Source organism: Opisthocomus hoazin, chromosome 9 (assembly GCF_030867145.1).
Source record: "Opisthocomus hoazin isolate bOpiHoa1 chromosome 9, bOpiHoa1.hap1, whole genome shotgun sequence".
In the NCBI taxonomy this organism is placed as follows: domain Eukaryota; kingdom Metazoa; phylum Chordata; class Aves; order Opisthocomiformes; family Opisthocomidae; genus Opisthocomus; species Opisthocomus hoazin.
In genome coordinates this window covers 2,193,102-2,209,359 of record NC_134422.1, presented here as the reverse complement: position 1 = coordinate 2,209,359, position 16,258 = coordinate 2,193,102, and the positions used below count along the sequence as shown (strand labels likewise).

Below are 16,258 nucleotides of genomic sequence, written 5' to 3'. Positions count from 1 at the left end.
CTGGGGGGCTCGCTGCGACCCCCCGCTGCCCTGCCGAGCTGGAAGGCACTGCGCACGATCACAGCATCTCTGTTGGGGTGCTGGTTCCCGTTACTCTTTGCAAGAGGTAGCACGGAACTCTGCCGGAGGCAGCATCTTGCAGTGCTTTCTTGTTTTCAAGATCCTATAAACGGTATTTCATTTTCTTTTAATTATTCATTCAGTCCCTAATACCTCACATCACCCCAATACTTGTTTCTGTCTAGGAACCAATTTTCAATTAGTATGAGCTCATACTGAGGACCGGATCCAAAGACCGTTAATGTTCACGAGAATTCTTCAACTGAGCAGTTGGCGGAAAGCATTTTACTTCTTGGTGGAACAGTGAGATAGTACATGTATTTATCTGCTTCTGAGTTGCAGCTATTTAAGAGCAGATAGATTTAAAAATAAACATCATTCATTTCACAGACCAGATGCGTCTCCTTCTTCAGAATCTCATTAATTCTTACTAAAAATGCTGTGCCACGTGAAGCTGCTGCCAAAAGCCATCGGCAAACAACAAAAACACTGCCGCACTCCAAACGGTTTTCTGGAGTGACTCTTCTGAGCTTTTCTCCCAGTCTTGAGTGCAGAACACAAAGAGACTTCGAAGACTTTTAAATGGTTTGTAGTTTTTTCATTTATTGTAGAAAAGTTATTGTAATGCAGTTCATTTTTGTACATCTAAATTCCATAAAACAGATCCATAGAAATGAGGATACTATCAGCATGCAATCTGCTTTTTCTTTTTTAAATGATTCGGATCACAAAAATAACACCACTTTTTTTTTTTTTTTTCTCTGAAAGCCACTAAAAGCAGAGGGAGAGCAAAGCATGCAACACTGTACACATTTGCATAGTATATTTTACCCAGCATGCCTCGTAGAATGCTACACATACAGTATCTATAGAAGTAAAAACAGAAAGGGGCAAATCAGCAGAAAAGAAAACACAAATTGGTGGGTATCTTTTTCTGGTTTTTAGTAAAGGCAGGAGTGTCTTTACCAGCGCAACTCTGAACGGGCTCCCAGTGAGGCCGGCGGTGACACTGCCGAGCTATCACTGGGAACCAGTTTGGGTGAGAAACAGAGATTTTCTGGGATCTGAGAAGCCCAAGGTCCACAGTTGCAGGTTTGAATGACTGTTTTCATCTTCTTTCTTCACCCCTCTGTTTCTCACGCACGCACACAATTTGCATTTTGCTTGATTCTCTTCCTATGCCGTTCTTGTACAACGTCACTGACTCTCTCTCTGCATGAGAAGAGAAGCGGGCGCGTTTCTAAGGTAAATCAATGCACCCTGGGCCTACGCCTGCATTCCTCACGCTTCCCGTCTTAAAATTCTCAGCAACGTCAGTGGAAGTTTTGGGTGGACTCGTCCACGGCTCTTACGGTGTAACATTCTCCTCTCCCCCACCTCCCCGTCCCCACAGACGGAAGCAAGCAGCTCTGCAGCCCCAAGAACTTATTCGCCAGAAGCATTTCTTTCCCGACCTTGAGCTACCAGAGTATTCGTGGTATATTCATCAGTCATACGCCAAAATCTACACATTGGCCAAAGCTAGAAGTTATTAATGTAATTTCAGCTTTGAGGAGGAAATCAGCAGAAATGAATGCAGTGGACTTTCTAATTCTAAAGCATTCTTTTCATTAATTAGTATGGAAGGAATACAAGTTCTTGAAAAATCAATCACATATGCAAAATGCAAAGCTTAGAAATAAACTGCTGAGCTATCAGGCAGCAAGTTAAACTGATCAAAAATGCAATAAATCCATTGATACTGGATCAAAATATCTACCCTTTTTTTCAAAAATACAATGCCAAATGCAATAGTGGAATTACTGTAAATTTGTGCTATTACAAATGTGCTTCTTTTTCCTTGCTCTGTTTTTACATCATTGGCAAAATATATTATTCTGTACTGTACAATATATTTTCTCGCTATATTGATTTTCTACTGCCTATACAGAGTAGAATTAATATCAAAGGGGACTGTGGCATTAAATTTAATTATATTTTGTCTTGCAGGAAATATCGATAAGGCATATGATAATCAGTATGTGACATTTATGGTCAGACCGTGCAAATCCTGACTCTCGGAGAAGAGAGTAACGAACACTGTGTCCAGCAGCGGGTGGCTGTAAGGTCTAGTCCAGATAGCAGCTCCCTGGGAAGGAATCTGCGGGGCAAGGGCAGCTGAGACCAAGCCAGCGCGACGCCCAGCTTCACCGCTTTCGAAGGAATGAAAGGATGACACGCTCTTAGGAACGTTTTTAAATGATTTCTACCTTCTCCCCAAATTCTCTACGCGGATTCAATGACAATATCTCGTGACTTCTTAAATGGATTCCACAAGTAATGAAAGAGATCTTAACACTAAGTAGCATTTTCAGCTCCTTCTCCAATTTCTTACATATATTCTACGTCATTAAAATATCCCTGTATTATTAAAGACATACTTTAATTTTTCTATGTAAAATAAATTGAACAACAATCTAGCAAAAGTTATTCAAATGACGACTCCTCTTTTGGCATCATTTTAGAGATGGTGGGAGCTTAGTTCCCCCGAAGTTAACACTGGCTACATGACGGTATCTTGCAGTCCTACTACTCTTTGTAGAACCACCACCTGAGGGACTGAGGGGTGCAACAAAACACATGGCAGCAGAACCTAATGTATCCAACTGGGTTAATATAACCCTATTTTAAAATACAGATTTTTAGGAGCAAACCCAGATTTTTATGAATGGTATTTTACAAAACACTCATCTAGTTTTTTCATTTGTGGCCCCACTGATTTTTGCTTAAAAAAATACGAAGACCAGGAATCGAGGGCAGGCTTCAGAAGCACCGAACTTGTAAAATAAAATATAGCAGAGGACACATTTAATCAATTCTGAAAGGAAAAAAATGACTAACAAAAGCCCTAACTTACCCAAATCAGCACACCATAAGGTAATAATATTGGCAATACTATTTTGAGAATGGTAGTGACAGTAAAGATAGGCGATTCTGGGACGTTTCAGAGAAGCCTACGGTACTATGAGCAAGCTGAACTCAGAAGATCTGCGGTCAAACCGAAGTTACGGGCCTACGCACATCCAGAGGGACTCCCGTCATCTTGTTACTCCCACATCTACCTTTCCTCCTCTTTGTAACGGTCACTCTTCGGTACGTATTAAACTTTACTTTAGAAGACTAACCCCCAAATGCCAACTTCAGAAGCAGCTTTCAAACCTGGCGCAAACGCAGCGAAACGTTTTTCTGTGTGGAGCAAACCCAGCTCTAACCGCGTGAGTGCCACCAGCGGCAACCGCCCCGCCGCCTCCAGCCCCAAGCACGCTTCATTTCTCGAGGTCAAAACCCAGCCGAGCGCCCGGCGGCCGGGCAGCGGTGTGATCGGCACGGGAGAACAGCACCCGCGTCCGAAACTGCGCGCGCTTGTCGAGTACGACAGCGGGGGCACCACCCGATTTCCACGGCAAGATGATTTTTCAGGGTAACGTCTAGGTGTGGGGCCATACCGCACCATCAGTTCTCAGGCAGAGGAACCGATTTTCAGCAGACTGACCTGTTTAGAAAGCGATCATCTACTTTAGCCCGCTGTCGATAAACTAAAATTTGATCTAGAACAGCTTCAGTTGCATTGCTTTGAACTTAATTTCATAATATACTCGGTTAGAAAACAAATGTAGTCAGCTGTGAATTGCACTTCCCATGGGATAAATGTTCATCTATGAAACTAGTAAAAGAACCTGTACATCTGTTAAATACAACTTGCCAAAGAGAAAGCATTTTTAATTAAAAGTTTAACAATTAGTTGTCTTTAAAGTGGTTTCGGGATTTTTAAAATACTTTGTTAATTCATTCACAAACCTATGAATGCACTGACAGATATTGCCTGTGGAGACTGAGATTGTTGTTATCGCCTTTATTGGCTAAACTGTCATTCATCCAAAAGCATCCCAATGAAAAACTCAGATAACAACAACATCACTTTCAAAAAATCTATGTTTTATAAACATTTCTAAAATCCTCTGTATAAACCAGAGCTTAGGAGCAGAACTCTGACCTTTAATAATATTTAAGAACAAGAAGAATTGGTACGAGGACTGGAAAATTAGCCTTACTCGTATTCATTCAGGAATACATGAACTTCACAATTTCACGTAGCGCCATTGCAGAATAAATCTCAGTACAGCTGGCTAGCACTGCTGAAGTTCTACTACAAATACTATGAGTTAACATGTCCTCACCAACACCGCAGCTTTTACTGATTACCCTGTTTCCTAAAAATAATTTACTTTTTAAAATAAAGAGTTCCCACAGCTTGTATCTAGAATAAATTAGTAATCTATTAGCATGTTCAGTATATTTGTACTTAAAGATATATCTGTCTTCAGAGAATAAAAAAACACAGCAAGCAAGGAGACCTGCTGGATCACTGTAACTGGTTTCTAACGTTAAAATGGAATGGGCAGTGGGAGAGGAGAGGGTAAACTAATGACACACAGTAGTAAAGTAAACATAAACCCACGTAGTAAAGGAACTCCGTGTGTCCTTTCAAGACCATGCATGACTTCCCTCACAAGCTCTTTTTTGTTAGGACAAACGCGGTCGTTTTGGCACTTCAGACGCTGCAGGTGATGGAATTTGCGCACGTGTTGTGTAGATCTTTCCCTTCACTAGCATGACATGGAAGACTTCAAAACAAGGCTCCGAAAGGCTCTAGAAATAAATGACATTTTTGTCTAGGAAATGATAAAGCAGTAACCTCGTTTACTAGAAAATATATGTAGGTGCTTCGCAGCTACCTGCCGTTAAAATGCAAGTATCTCAAGCAGTTAAATGATCTGATACCTAATGCTACTACAGAATAAACAGCTGTCTACTCTAGGTTTATACATCTCAGTGCATCCTTCGCAATTAATACTTTAATGCACACAAACAAGAAACTTATTAAAGCTTATAGAAAAAAATGTTTTGCCTAATGCCTTCTTCCTCATGCAGGTATGTGTGCTGTACATGTGACAAAGGCTTGTAAAAATCACGGGAGAACGCTCCGCTGCGCTGTCGCAGGAAACGTTCGAGAAGGCAGCTGAGGCTCCCATCCCCAGACCAGATCTTGCCGTGCTTTCTCCGCCTGAATGCTCTTTTGGCATCTGCAGGCATTCAGCTGGAGGAAATCGAGCAGGATCAGGTCTGTCACACCCACTCTTAACTCCGTTACTCCAAGGGATGCAGATGTTTTCTTTTTTTTCTGGGTAACTGGCCCACTCGAATCATCTAGTGGTGCTGAAGGCTGCCTCTTAGGCACTGAAGTTGTTTAAAAAATTAATGGTGCATCCGCAATCTTTTAATGTGGCTGGAGATGCACGTTGCCTTCTGGTTGTACCAGGTATGAGATGAATTACTCCTCCCGTTGTTAACATCAAGAAGATAACCAGACTCAACGGCGGCGGAAAATACCAGTGATCTTTGCTAACTGGTCGAGAAAGTAGAAGAACCCGTAATATTCAGGAAATTCATTTGGTGCCACATGCTTTTACAGCCTACTTTTAGCAAGCTTTGGGAAGAAAATACACAAATATAAAAGTTAATGATCCTCATTTTTGAAAAAACAGTTGTGACACGAATCTGCATGAAGTAATGCACGTTCAGCACAGGCCTGTCAATCTGAGCAGCGTGCAGTGGGGCATTTCAGGGGTCTCTGCTGAAAGACATTGGTGGCTTGTACAGAACAGTCACTTATGGGGAAGTTTTCAATCGCGTTGGCTCTAAGGCTTCTCCGATCGTGTACGACAGAAGGTCCAGTCACAGGAATTCGTCTGTTCAAAGAAACTGAAGACTCAGGAGGTGAAAAGACGTGACTGTTAGGAAGTAAGGCAGCAACATCCCCCAAGATTTATCGTAGTTCTGGCAATCAAAAATGGGAGCTCTGCAACTTTACTGTGAGCGCATTTTTTTCTGATGTGTATTGCAAGCTAATTCTGACCAACATGTTATTTTAAGTGTTCATAATGTATGAATATTAAACCCTGCCCCCCTCCCTCCAATTTCATTACTGAAATTGAAACTGAATTTCTGGAGAGTTCTTGCGCAATGCTGGAATTTTCAGACATTCAAAGATGGATTTTGAAAGATGTGAGGGACGGGCAGGTACTCAGAGGTACTGGAATGTAGGTACTCTACCCACCGTGTATGAGGACTGTATCATTTTCCATTTAAAAAAGCAGAATACTAGAAATGGGAGAAAAAACATTACATGTCTATACACGAATGTTCCATTTTGGGACTACTAGCTGTGTTCAGGTAAACAAGAGAGGGGATAAAAAAAAAAAAGACTACTCTCAACCTGTAACCACACAAACCGTTCTGCAGTTTTGTTCATTTTCCTGCTTCCATTTCCCCTTATCCTGTCAGAGTTCATCATTGCTGACCGCAACAAAAATGTCAGTACTGGCTAAACGAAAGAAATCATTTTGCTGCAACATTCATGCCAGGTCTAAAAATAATTTCAAACTGGAAAGTATTTTGTAACTGCTGCAATAATTTGTGATATTTGGCACTCTCAATAGTTTACTTTTGGTTTGTCTGAACAAGCCATTCTGGAAATAAGTAGCTAGAATAAATTCTTTTATTCTAACTTTAAATGTAAATTGAGCTTCCAGCAAACAAATACTGTAGCTGGCTTTCTGGCTTCCAGTGATTTGTAATTTTCAGATTTTTCGTTTGTATTTTTTTTCAATTGATTGCAACATGCTCAAGTCGACTTTCCAGTCAATTCACCCAAATTCCAACAGGAATTGGTTTATAAATTGGTTCCAACTGGAACTGGTCATTTGGAATTTCCAGCACAGGAAATTATTTTATAAGTGCCTTGATAAGTACCCTAAATGACAAACGAATGTGTCTAGTATCTAATGACAAGAAAAAGTATGGCTATAGATGCAAATGCTGTACTAAAAAAAAAAAACCCAACAAATAAACCAACCTATATGATCGGGCATAAACGTAAGGGCATGGTAACTTGTTTTTGCCCCCTACTTAACATCAAATGACAGCAGAGTGCAACTTCAGTATAACCGCGTTACATCTGCCAAATTAAGATGATTCTTTTTTCCTAGCTACAGTATGGCAAGGTATCAACTGATGAATAAATACTACTTTCCCCCAGGTTCTTGGGCTCAAAGCCTGTGTCGCGACTCCTGGCTGTATCCTCCGGGGGATCCTCGGTTCCTGGGGGGTTTGTAAGGGTCCTGGTATGAGTCAGAGTATTCTTCTTCCACTAGAGGATAGTGATCTCGGCTGTGTTGGGAACTGGAAGACAAGCGGTTCCTGCTCTTCCGAGCCCTTTCATTGTGATAATTTTCATCTGAGGTCATTAGACTTCGTCGCTCAATGGGAGAGTTCTCGGTAGCATGGCTGCTGTGCCTCATACGCTGGCTCTACGAGTGCCAAACAATCCAAGCGTTAATACAGACACAGATACGTCACATCTGTCAGCTTGTTCTGAGACTTATTCTGAGGGCTTTCAGAATCCATCCACTTTTGTGTTATTCATTTTATCTTAAAGCCTGTATGCTACAGGAATGGGTTACGACAACAGCCTGGTTCCTAGAGCTGAAAGCAGACCAAAGGCAGTATTGCACCGTGTACCTCGTGGTATTCACCTTGTTCAACATTACAGGCCCTTTAGCATGAAAAGTGAGCTGATGTATTCAGCATTTATCACTTTTCTCTGATCATGAACATAACATTCATGCTTCTACTCTGCTTAGAAAATTTTGAGCACTGATTTACGTGGTTTTAGAAAACATCTGAAGACGTTTGTTGGTTTGGTTTTTTTAAAGGTGCAGTTCTGACCCCTGTTTAAAAACCTGCATATGACCAAACAAATGATGGACTGCTCACCAGGCAGCTAAGGGGCGGCTAAAATGAACAGATATTAACAAATTCTTTCAACTAAAAGATAATAAATATTTTAAATATGTTGACAGAAAATAATTTTCTAAGATAATTTATTAATTAAAAGGTTTAGCCTTTGCTATCCTCACGTTCCCATAATGATAATGTGCTACATTCATCATATGAACAAAATTAGTTCACTTTTTTTTTTTGCCAGAGCGAAGAAATAGCCTGAAAAAAACCTATTTTGTTTGCTGTCATCACACATGAAACCTCTGAAGAGCACAGCCACCCCTACGCTCAGAGCAAACTCGGTCAGTGCTTTTCCTTCTCTGGATTACACACCCCGCGTCCTTCTGAGCCTGTACCTGCCAGGAGAACGCTGCCGCCACGGCTGCGCTCCCGGGGCCGCGGGTTCCTGCGCACAGCCAGCACCGTCTGCGCCTCCCGGCTCTGAAATTCCGGCCGACGCTCTCCGTGCTTCAAACCCTGCCGCCTGCTGCTACACCCGCGCTGCACGGCAACCGCTCAGCTGCATAATTGATACCCGAAGGCTCGTCCGCCCGGGGAAGCCGCTGTGCAGACGGGTATAGGCTTACAGCGCAGCAGATACGGTGTCGCATCTCTTTCTGCGGGTCGATGCTGCCAAGGTCACCCACTGAGATCACTTAATCAACTGCATCTTTTAATTTCTATGCTCACTCCCTCCGTCTCCCCTGTCGCGATTTACCTCTCTGGCTGCAGCCTGCTCCCTCCCAGAAGCCTTCCTGCTTCCCTGCCTCGGCTGTGTAAGTCATTCGGATCCCGCTCCCCACCTCCCGAGAGGTGTAAGCGTGGCACAAACCTGGCGCGGTTACACGCTGGTCTGATGCCCCAGATGACTTCTGATCCTGCAGCGCCATCTGAGCGACGAGCTGCATTGCGTTTCAGGCAGTAATGGACTTCAAACGCAAATCCCCTGGCGCCTGAGAAACGTACATCCCCGAAACTCAAACTGCACGACTGAAGTCCGCTCGCTGAGGCCAGACTACACTCTGGAGGCTTGGAGCTAAGCAGGGGTTAGGTGCAAGGGCGAACCACCGGCCCCTAGGAGTCAGCAATGACAAAATCTGCTCTTCCTGTTGAGGACTGCCAACACACCCAGCTCAACACCGACAGCTTCCCCCGTTAGGCAGGGGCAGGACCAAGGGCCAAACGACCGCCGGCACTGGCACGTGCACCGCACACGGTGCGACGGGACGCAGCCGGAGCATGCTGCCGCCCATACCTCCCTTGTTCCCTGACTCTTCTGCACCCATGCCATCCAGCTTCCCCCGATGACCTGCCCGAAGCCCAAGGACTTAAGTTAAATTCTCAGTTCTCAAAGACCGAGAAGTTTCAATTCTCAGGAAACTAGACTCCAAGCCACAGTCGAGTGAGAAAGGGACACTCCCGCATCGTGATTAGGTGAAGGATGTACAGATTGGCTCGGGAAATCTGCATCATTCTCGAGTGCGACTGTCACACGAGGCTCTGGGCTTCTGGTTTTCAGTTCCCCAAGGTATCGGGCGAGGAGGAGTCACAAGATTGTAAGAAGTATAAATTCATAACACATCGTAAGCACCTAAGCTAGTTTAACTCCTAGGATCCGTGTGAGTGCTTTATAATTACCACACCACATCATCACAGTTAAAACTGATGCAAATCCCTCCGAAGGCTTGAAGTAGTATCAAACCTCTAGGTGGGTAAGCACTTCAGATGGTGGAAGTCTTTACTGCGAGACAGCCAGGTGAAGCACCAGAACTCTGCCAACGGGCCTGAACGCTTCAGTGGCACTGGGAGCCGCATCCTGCCGTCGCTAGCTGGGCACCCTTCGCTCAGGGAGAAATTTACCCCTCTGCAGAGAACCAGCACCATTCAGGTCCCACCTAAGCCTTCACAATTTGGGTGAAGTGGGGATTAAGTGACGCATACCTTCAGCCAGCCCACTGCACAGGGGTGATTTTCATCTTCAGTGTGAGTTTTCCCTAAGTAAATGGAGCAACATTTCACAGTTACTGCTGGTGTCCATTGATCAGAGAGAAATAAATGCCTGAAAAAAATTCTGTGGATAGACCCAGTTTTCAAAATGAAACTGAAGAGGTGAAAGTTCTGCAGATGGTATTTTATTGTCATGAAGGGATGGAAAACTGAAATTTTAAGGCAAGTGAAAATGGAAACAACAGTTTACATGTGCATGTTACCAGTAACAGAACAGTGCTTGTGCATTCAGCCAGTCAGGACACAGTGACTTACTGATCCTAATAAAACCAAGCACAGCATTAGCAATGTGAGTACCCAGTACCATGCACCTTCAGTGAAGTGCAATCCACTCACAGAAAAAACAGCTTTACGTTAATCGAAATACACTGAACAATGCATCGTTTCCTTCAACACTGTTACCTGCTTCCAGGTACTCTACAAGCAGAACAGAGGTTAAATTTGTCAGGTGAATTATTCATTAAACGTAATTCGCTCAGCTCTGCTTTGGACATACATTAGGAAGTGCACACTCCTAGAAAGCCACACACATACAGAACTCCTGGAACTTTCACGCTTAAAAGTTCGCTGCAATCCTGATCTTCTCAAGCATTCATAACTATTAATCAAAAACATTTTCTGTTTTCAAACTTAGTAAAGCACGTACTTCTCATTAAGGACTATTTACATGCCACGTTTGAAGTTTCAAAGTTCAGCCGTTTTTGAGCTATCCCTGTGGAAAAAAATGGTCAGAATTTTTTTCAATGGGTAAAAGAATGTATTTTATTCACACTCAAAGAACTCAAAAAGGCGAAGGCATTTTGCTGATACAAGAGACAAGCACGGAGGTTTTCCACCCCGAAGGGAATGTTTCGTGACGTTACGAGGGCAGAGATAACAGGGATCGTTACAGACACTGTTCTGCATTCTTGAATACAGTAGCTGTTAGCTCAGCTGCTGGGACACACTGCACAGGCTTATTCTCCATCGGACAGGGTCTCTTTTGCAAGGATATTTTTTCCAGATTAAAAAATAAAAAGCCCGTTTTCTAATATGGCTATAATCCCACTTGACAGAGTGTCATTTAACTCTTCCTCAAGAACTCACTCCTTGCCAGAAAATGTCTGGCCGTTGTACTGCCCGTTCAAGCAGGAGCAGTCCCAGTGCTTCAGCACTCAGCTCGCTAACTGCTTCGTCAGGGATTACGGGCCTGAGCTTGCCTCCTTGCTGCTGGCAGTGGCCAAACAGCGAATAATAACCAAGGAAGCAAGTCATACTATATATAAAACATATTACACTATTTTCCCACAGATGAAAAAAAACCCACCTGATCTGCACTGGTGCGTGGGGCTGAAATGTGTTTTCATACCTGTAATCCAGAGATTGCAGCAGGGTACGGTGAAAGTGCAGTGGATCCTAAATTCCGCCCGAGGAGAGGAGTCATGGGTGTGCTACTGGTGGTGTGGGTAGCACGCCAGTACGCCTCAAGATACTCTGCCAAGTGCTCGCAAGCATCCTCAAGCTGGTTCTCGTCCAAAATCACATCAAACATTTCCTGATCACAACAACAAAGTTTGGTTTGTTACAATATTACAGAGGAAAAGAGAGAGATGTTAAGCAATTCTCATCATGCTAATCCTTTCAAATTCAGTAAATAAGACTCCGAGCACGGGACAGCAAAAGACAGTTGTGCAAGTGGGTTTAAAAGGCGCTCAAACGCCAGAGCTCTCAGAAGCCGCTGAACCCTCTCAGCGCAGTTCACGAGACGTCGCGTGAGCCCTGCCAGGCGCAGAGGCACCAGGCTCCTTTAACCAACTGATTTTGCTCTACGATAGGAACCGTAGATGTCTGAGCAACACAGGGGTGCTCTGCGCTGGTTTCGGACCCAAGGACTCGTGCGTGCTTCCCTCATCCTCACCGCGAACACGTTTCCAGAGTGACGATGCGCCCCTGAAACCGCTCCCGCGCGCGCGGTTCCGCTCGCAGCAGTGTTTCTGCTTCAGCGCGGCTACGGCGGGACAGCCAGCTGGGAATTCCTCAGCGACTATCTCCACACCCTGCTTTTGTAACGACCTCCTTTTCTGCCTGTCTGGATAGTCTTAACCTAGCTGCTCCCCAGCCTGCAGGAGCAGGCAGGTGCCGATCTGCTTCCCAGGGACAGTCCCTGAGCGTTGGTGCACGTCACAGAATCACAGAATCACAGAATAGTAGGGGTTGGAAGGGACCTCTGTGGGTCATCTAGTCCGGTAGCTGCCTCAGACCTCGCACGGCGCAGCCCACAGACCGGCTATTCGCCAGTGACCGTGGAAGGAATCCACAGCCACGGCGGCTTCTGGGCCGCCTGAGCAGTCCCAGGGACACTCTGCAGACAATGTTTTTAGGGTATCAGCACGACAAGTGCTGGTAACAAACCATCATCCACCGAGCTCCTCGAGAAAAATAGAAACATATTTTTAGCAGTGAAATTTTCTACCTCATCTTTCATCTTAACTCATGCCTTGGTGGAGAAAAACTACTGTGAAAATAGCCCAGGAAATGAAAAATAAGTGCAGGTGCTGCAGGTGTGAAGAGTAACAGACAGAAACCACAGGCTGCTTTTTCTTCCACGCACATTTAGAGATCTAGCCAATATACATAGGGCTCATGTCTCTAGAATAAAGCATAAAACTGCCCAATTAATTTATCATAAATCTTGATCACGCATCTGCCTTCTGCCCAGAAGTCTGGTCCAGAACTTATTTTAATACTAAAGCCATTTTATTTTTAATTTATTCTCTCCTATCCGCATGGTAGAGCAATGTTTCCTCCTCTGCCAGCAAGTACGGAGTTTTATTCTGACAGGAATACCCCTAACACTACATCCTTTGGTCGAATTCAGTGTTTACCGCTGCGTGTTTTGCTCCTCTGTTTATCTCTACCCTTTACACCCTCCTTTGCTACTTAAACACGTGTTGCTACACTACATATCCCATTATATCACTCATCATCGTTTGTGGAAGAAGTTAGTAATCCAACCATAGCTAAGTTAGGAAATAAAATAATGTAGGTTTGCTTGCAGAGACATTGCTTTGGAAAATATTGAAATTAAAATATTAAACTTGGAATACACAGTGCGTGTTTTCTTACACAAAGGATGAATATTGTCACTTCCTGCTCTGAGAGCAGTAAGCAGCTTTCCTGCGCTGCTCACCCTTCGCGTAGCCGGCCACTGGCCGGAGGGCAACCCTGGCTGCCGACACCACCCTCAGCTGTGCAGGCTGCAGGGTAATTCCGTCCCAGGTGGCCTTTTCAGCTGGATGGGGTTTAGCAGCGAGCAGGTCAACGCGCACTCTTCCAACGCCCTCCGGCCTCCTCCTGCTGAACTAGGGAAGGGTTTCTTTTCAACCTGGAGCAGCTGATTCAAGAACTGATGTAGTGGCACAACTAAGCGTGCTGCGAGGCGGAGGCGAGGCAGAGACCCGCGACAGGAGGGCCAGTGCTGCTGCCCACGGCTTCCTTTTCAAACGGACCGACAGCTCCACGCGCTGCCAGAGACGCACGGCAAATTCTCCAGCCAGTCTGCCTGCACCACGCGGCCCTGCGACGGCGTGTGGCTTCCCGAGGCGTTCTGACAGTGACCTCAATTAAACCGAGTTTAGGGAAGAAGAACTTTCAACGCTTGCAGAAGAACTGTCACCTTTTTAACACCTAACTGTAAAATAACACCAGGACTGGTAACGGCGAGCCTCGCAGGCTGTCATCTGCAGGTCACCTGGACAAGCTGCCGAACTGGCACGAACCCGATTCCAGGGCTTTGCGGAGTTTCACAGGGAAAACAAATGACACAGAAAGCACTCACGTTTTTTTCCTTGCATTGAAGAGTTCTGCTCATAGCTAAACTGTGTTCTATTTCTATGTATTCAGGAGGAACGACTCTTTTAAGGAGATCCTTGTTTGTAAGGGTCACGGAGGAAAGCAATTTCTTCCCAGTTCTCCTTACAATGCATTTTTTATTCACCACAGCATTTTCTGCATAAAACAGTTATCATATGAGCATTTCCATATACTACGATTTCTTAAGTGATCTACATTAAAGCAGTGGCCTTTCCTGAAAAACAAAGATAAAACTAATTGCTACTATCCCCTACTATTTCTTTGGGTTTACTATATAACCACTGTGAAATACTCTAAGTGCATTACCCCACGCTGCCAACACCAAATAAACCGGTCGTGGCTACAGAGGCACCTCCTCACCAGCGGAACGCTCGGGGACGGGGAGTAGGAGGGAGCCAGCCTGGGCACAGCCCCGCTCAGCCCAGCTCCGGGCAGTCCCACGGCGCATCTCGCTCTCCGAGGGCAGGGCAGCTGAGCTCAGGCTCGGGGGGAAAAGATGCCCCAGACAGAACGGCGAGGAAGGCGGTGTGCCCGCGGAGGAGGAGGAGGAGGAACCTGAACTTGTAGGTGTAGCTGATGTACTGGCTATTTTTAATAACACCAGTGCGTTTTAGTTCTGCTAGAGTATCATTTCTGGTATTTTTTCGGTTGTGTTAAATAGACCTGAGGGATACGTCCCCTCTCTTAGCACTACCCTGAATCCAAAAGTTAAAAAAAATCATCACAGTGAACCATATATGACTAGTGTATTTAAGGCTGTACGGTCCGTCCGGCTCCTGTTTCTCTGAGCCATCTAACGCTCCTGCTTCAGGGAGCCATGCAGCGATAGGCACGCGCAGCACTGGCTGGAGCAGCATCAGTGAAAGATTAGCAAGGAATTAATAATGAAAGCAGTTCCTGAACTTCAATATGCCAAGAAGACAGCTATTTTTAAAATGTCTAGACAGAGAGCACCATCTGACTACTTAGGGCTGGCTCTCAGCAAATGAAAAGAAGGGAGGTTCTTGTGGGTTTCAAGTTATCTTCACTTTCGACAAACACTCCTCTTGCAGGAATTTGAGCTGCAGAACAGACGACGCAGGTGCAGAAGACAGACAGCAGTGTCTTTGGTCTTAGCGGTATCCTTTTCCTTAATTAAATCACGGATCAAGCCGGTTCTTTAATTTAAAGTTAACCAAGAGTGTCATCTCCCTTCGAGTGCTCTAAGTCAGCAATAACTTTCTGGAAACCAAACAGGGCGAACCGGATCAGATGGCTCCTGCAGAAGGCTGCTGGCCAGATCAGCGCAGAAGGCAGCCTCTGACTGGGTAGGGTTACACATTTGAAATCCGGATACTCTGACATGTGGAAATATTTTTCTTCTCCAGGTGGGGTCTCCCTTTGTTGCCTTAGGCAAAAAAATACAATTACAGGATTGGGTGTCAAGGCAGAGTTTCCTAGATCCCAGGGATGGACAAGCCAAGTGCCACGATGCGGTGAACAAGCTGCAACACGCATCCCGCTGCTGCACGGCCTTTATTTCACAGCTACTTGTCTGACTTCGACTGATGTGAGCAACCCTAAGTGGAGCAAGAGGAAATCACTGTATAAAGAGCAAACAAGGCTGTAAAACATGCACAGCCTTCTCTCTGCAGGCGGAAAAATAAATGCACCTTTCAAATGTGAAGAACGTGCAGGGGATTGTTCTGTGTGTAAGCTCAGCCACAGCTCGGTATAAATACCGCAAGCTGTATTTGGAGAGGTGCAGGTGCAGTTCCATCTAACTTGGCTCACACCCGTCAAGAGTTCGGAAGCTACAGGCTTTTATAGAAATTATTTTGTACTACAGAAGAGCGTACAATTCTGTTTTAGTTAACGGGATCTGAATGGCTCACAGGAATGCTCCGTCATCATTTTAAGAGATGACAATTGAGTAGAAAATTACAGGCGAGAAACGTAACATAGCCGAGCTCTCCGGAAGAACTCGAGATGGCTTGAACCCCTTTCTGCACTGCTGGAAGTGGAAAACACAGATGAGGCAGTGAGCAAAGCGACCTACAGTCCCGTGAGCAGCAGCGTACCGGTCTCTGCAGGAACAGACCCAGCTGGATGCAGACGCTGTTGCCGTCTACCACCCCCGACAGCTGGGCACCTGCGAGCGGTGCTGCTGGGCGAGAGGGACCGCAGGAGGGAGGCTGCGCAGCCCGCACCCCCCGGGACACGCAAGCTGTCTGGGGCAGAGCGGGCCCCGCAGAAAGTGCATTTAACTGGAGAAATCGAGATACGCCCCCCCCCCCAGCGCTGTTCTGGATTATCTAAATTCTTGCTCTGTATCAGGCACAGGAGGAATCTGATCAGATCTCTCACTCCGGACACATTCTTAAACCATTCCACTTTTAGAGAAGGAGGACAGAAATTTTAGTCAAGCCTATTACCTTTTTTCTCAGCTTTCTAACATTTCAGCGTGAATCTAGCTGGA

General features: G+C 45.1%; 1 protein-coding gene across 5 annotated transcripts in view; it reads right to left on the bottom strand.

Moving 5' to 3' along the window:
• Nucleotides 1-649: 649 nt before the first annotated feature.
• Nucleotides 650-16,258, bottom strand: part of CACNB4 (calcium voltage-gated channel auxiliary subunit beta 4) — a 116,386-nt gene continuing 100,777 nt past the window's right edge. For 2 of the 5 annotated variants that reach the window (XM_075429841.1, XM_075429842.1), the window contains 2 exons: nucleotides 11,297-11,482; nucleotides 650-7,469 (listed from right to left, as the gene is read on the bottom strand). In XM_075429841.1, the coding sequence (XP_075285956.1) occupies nucleotides 7,209-7,469; nucleotides 11,297-11,482 (447 nt within the window). In that variant the 3' untranslated portion in view covers nucleotides 650-7,208. Of the gene's footprint in view, nucleotides 7,470-9,882; nucleotides 10,001-10,594; nucleotides 10,661-11,296; nucleotides 11,483-16,258 lie in introns of those variants that run through there. The other 3 variants (XM_075429843.1, XR_012764982.1, XR_012764981.1) reach the window with 3 other exon arrangements.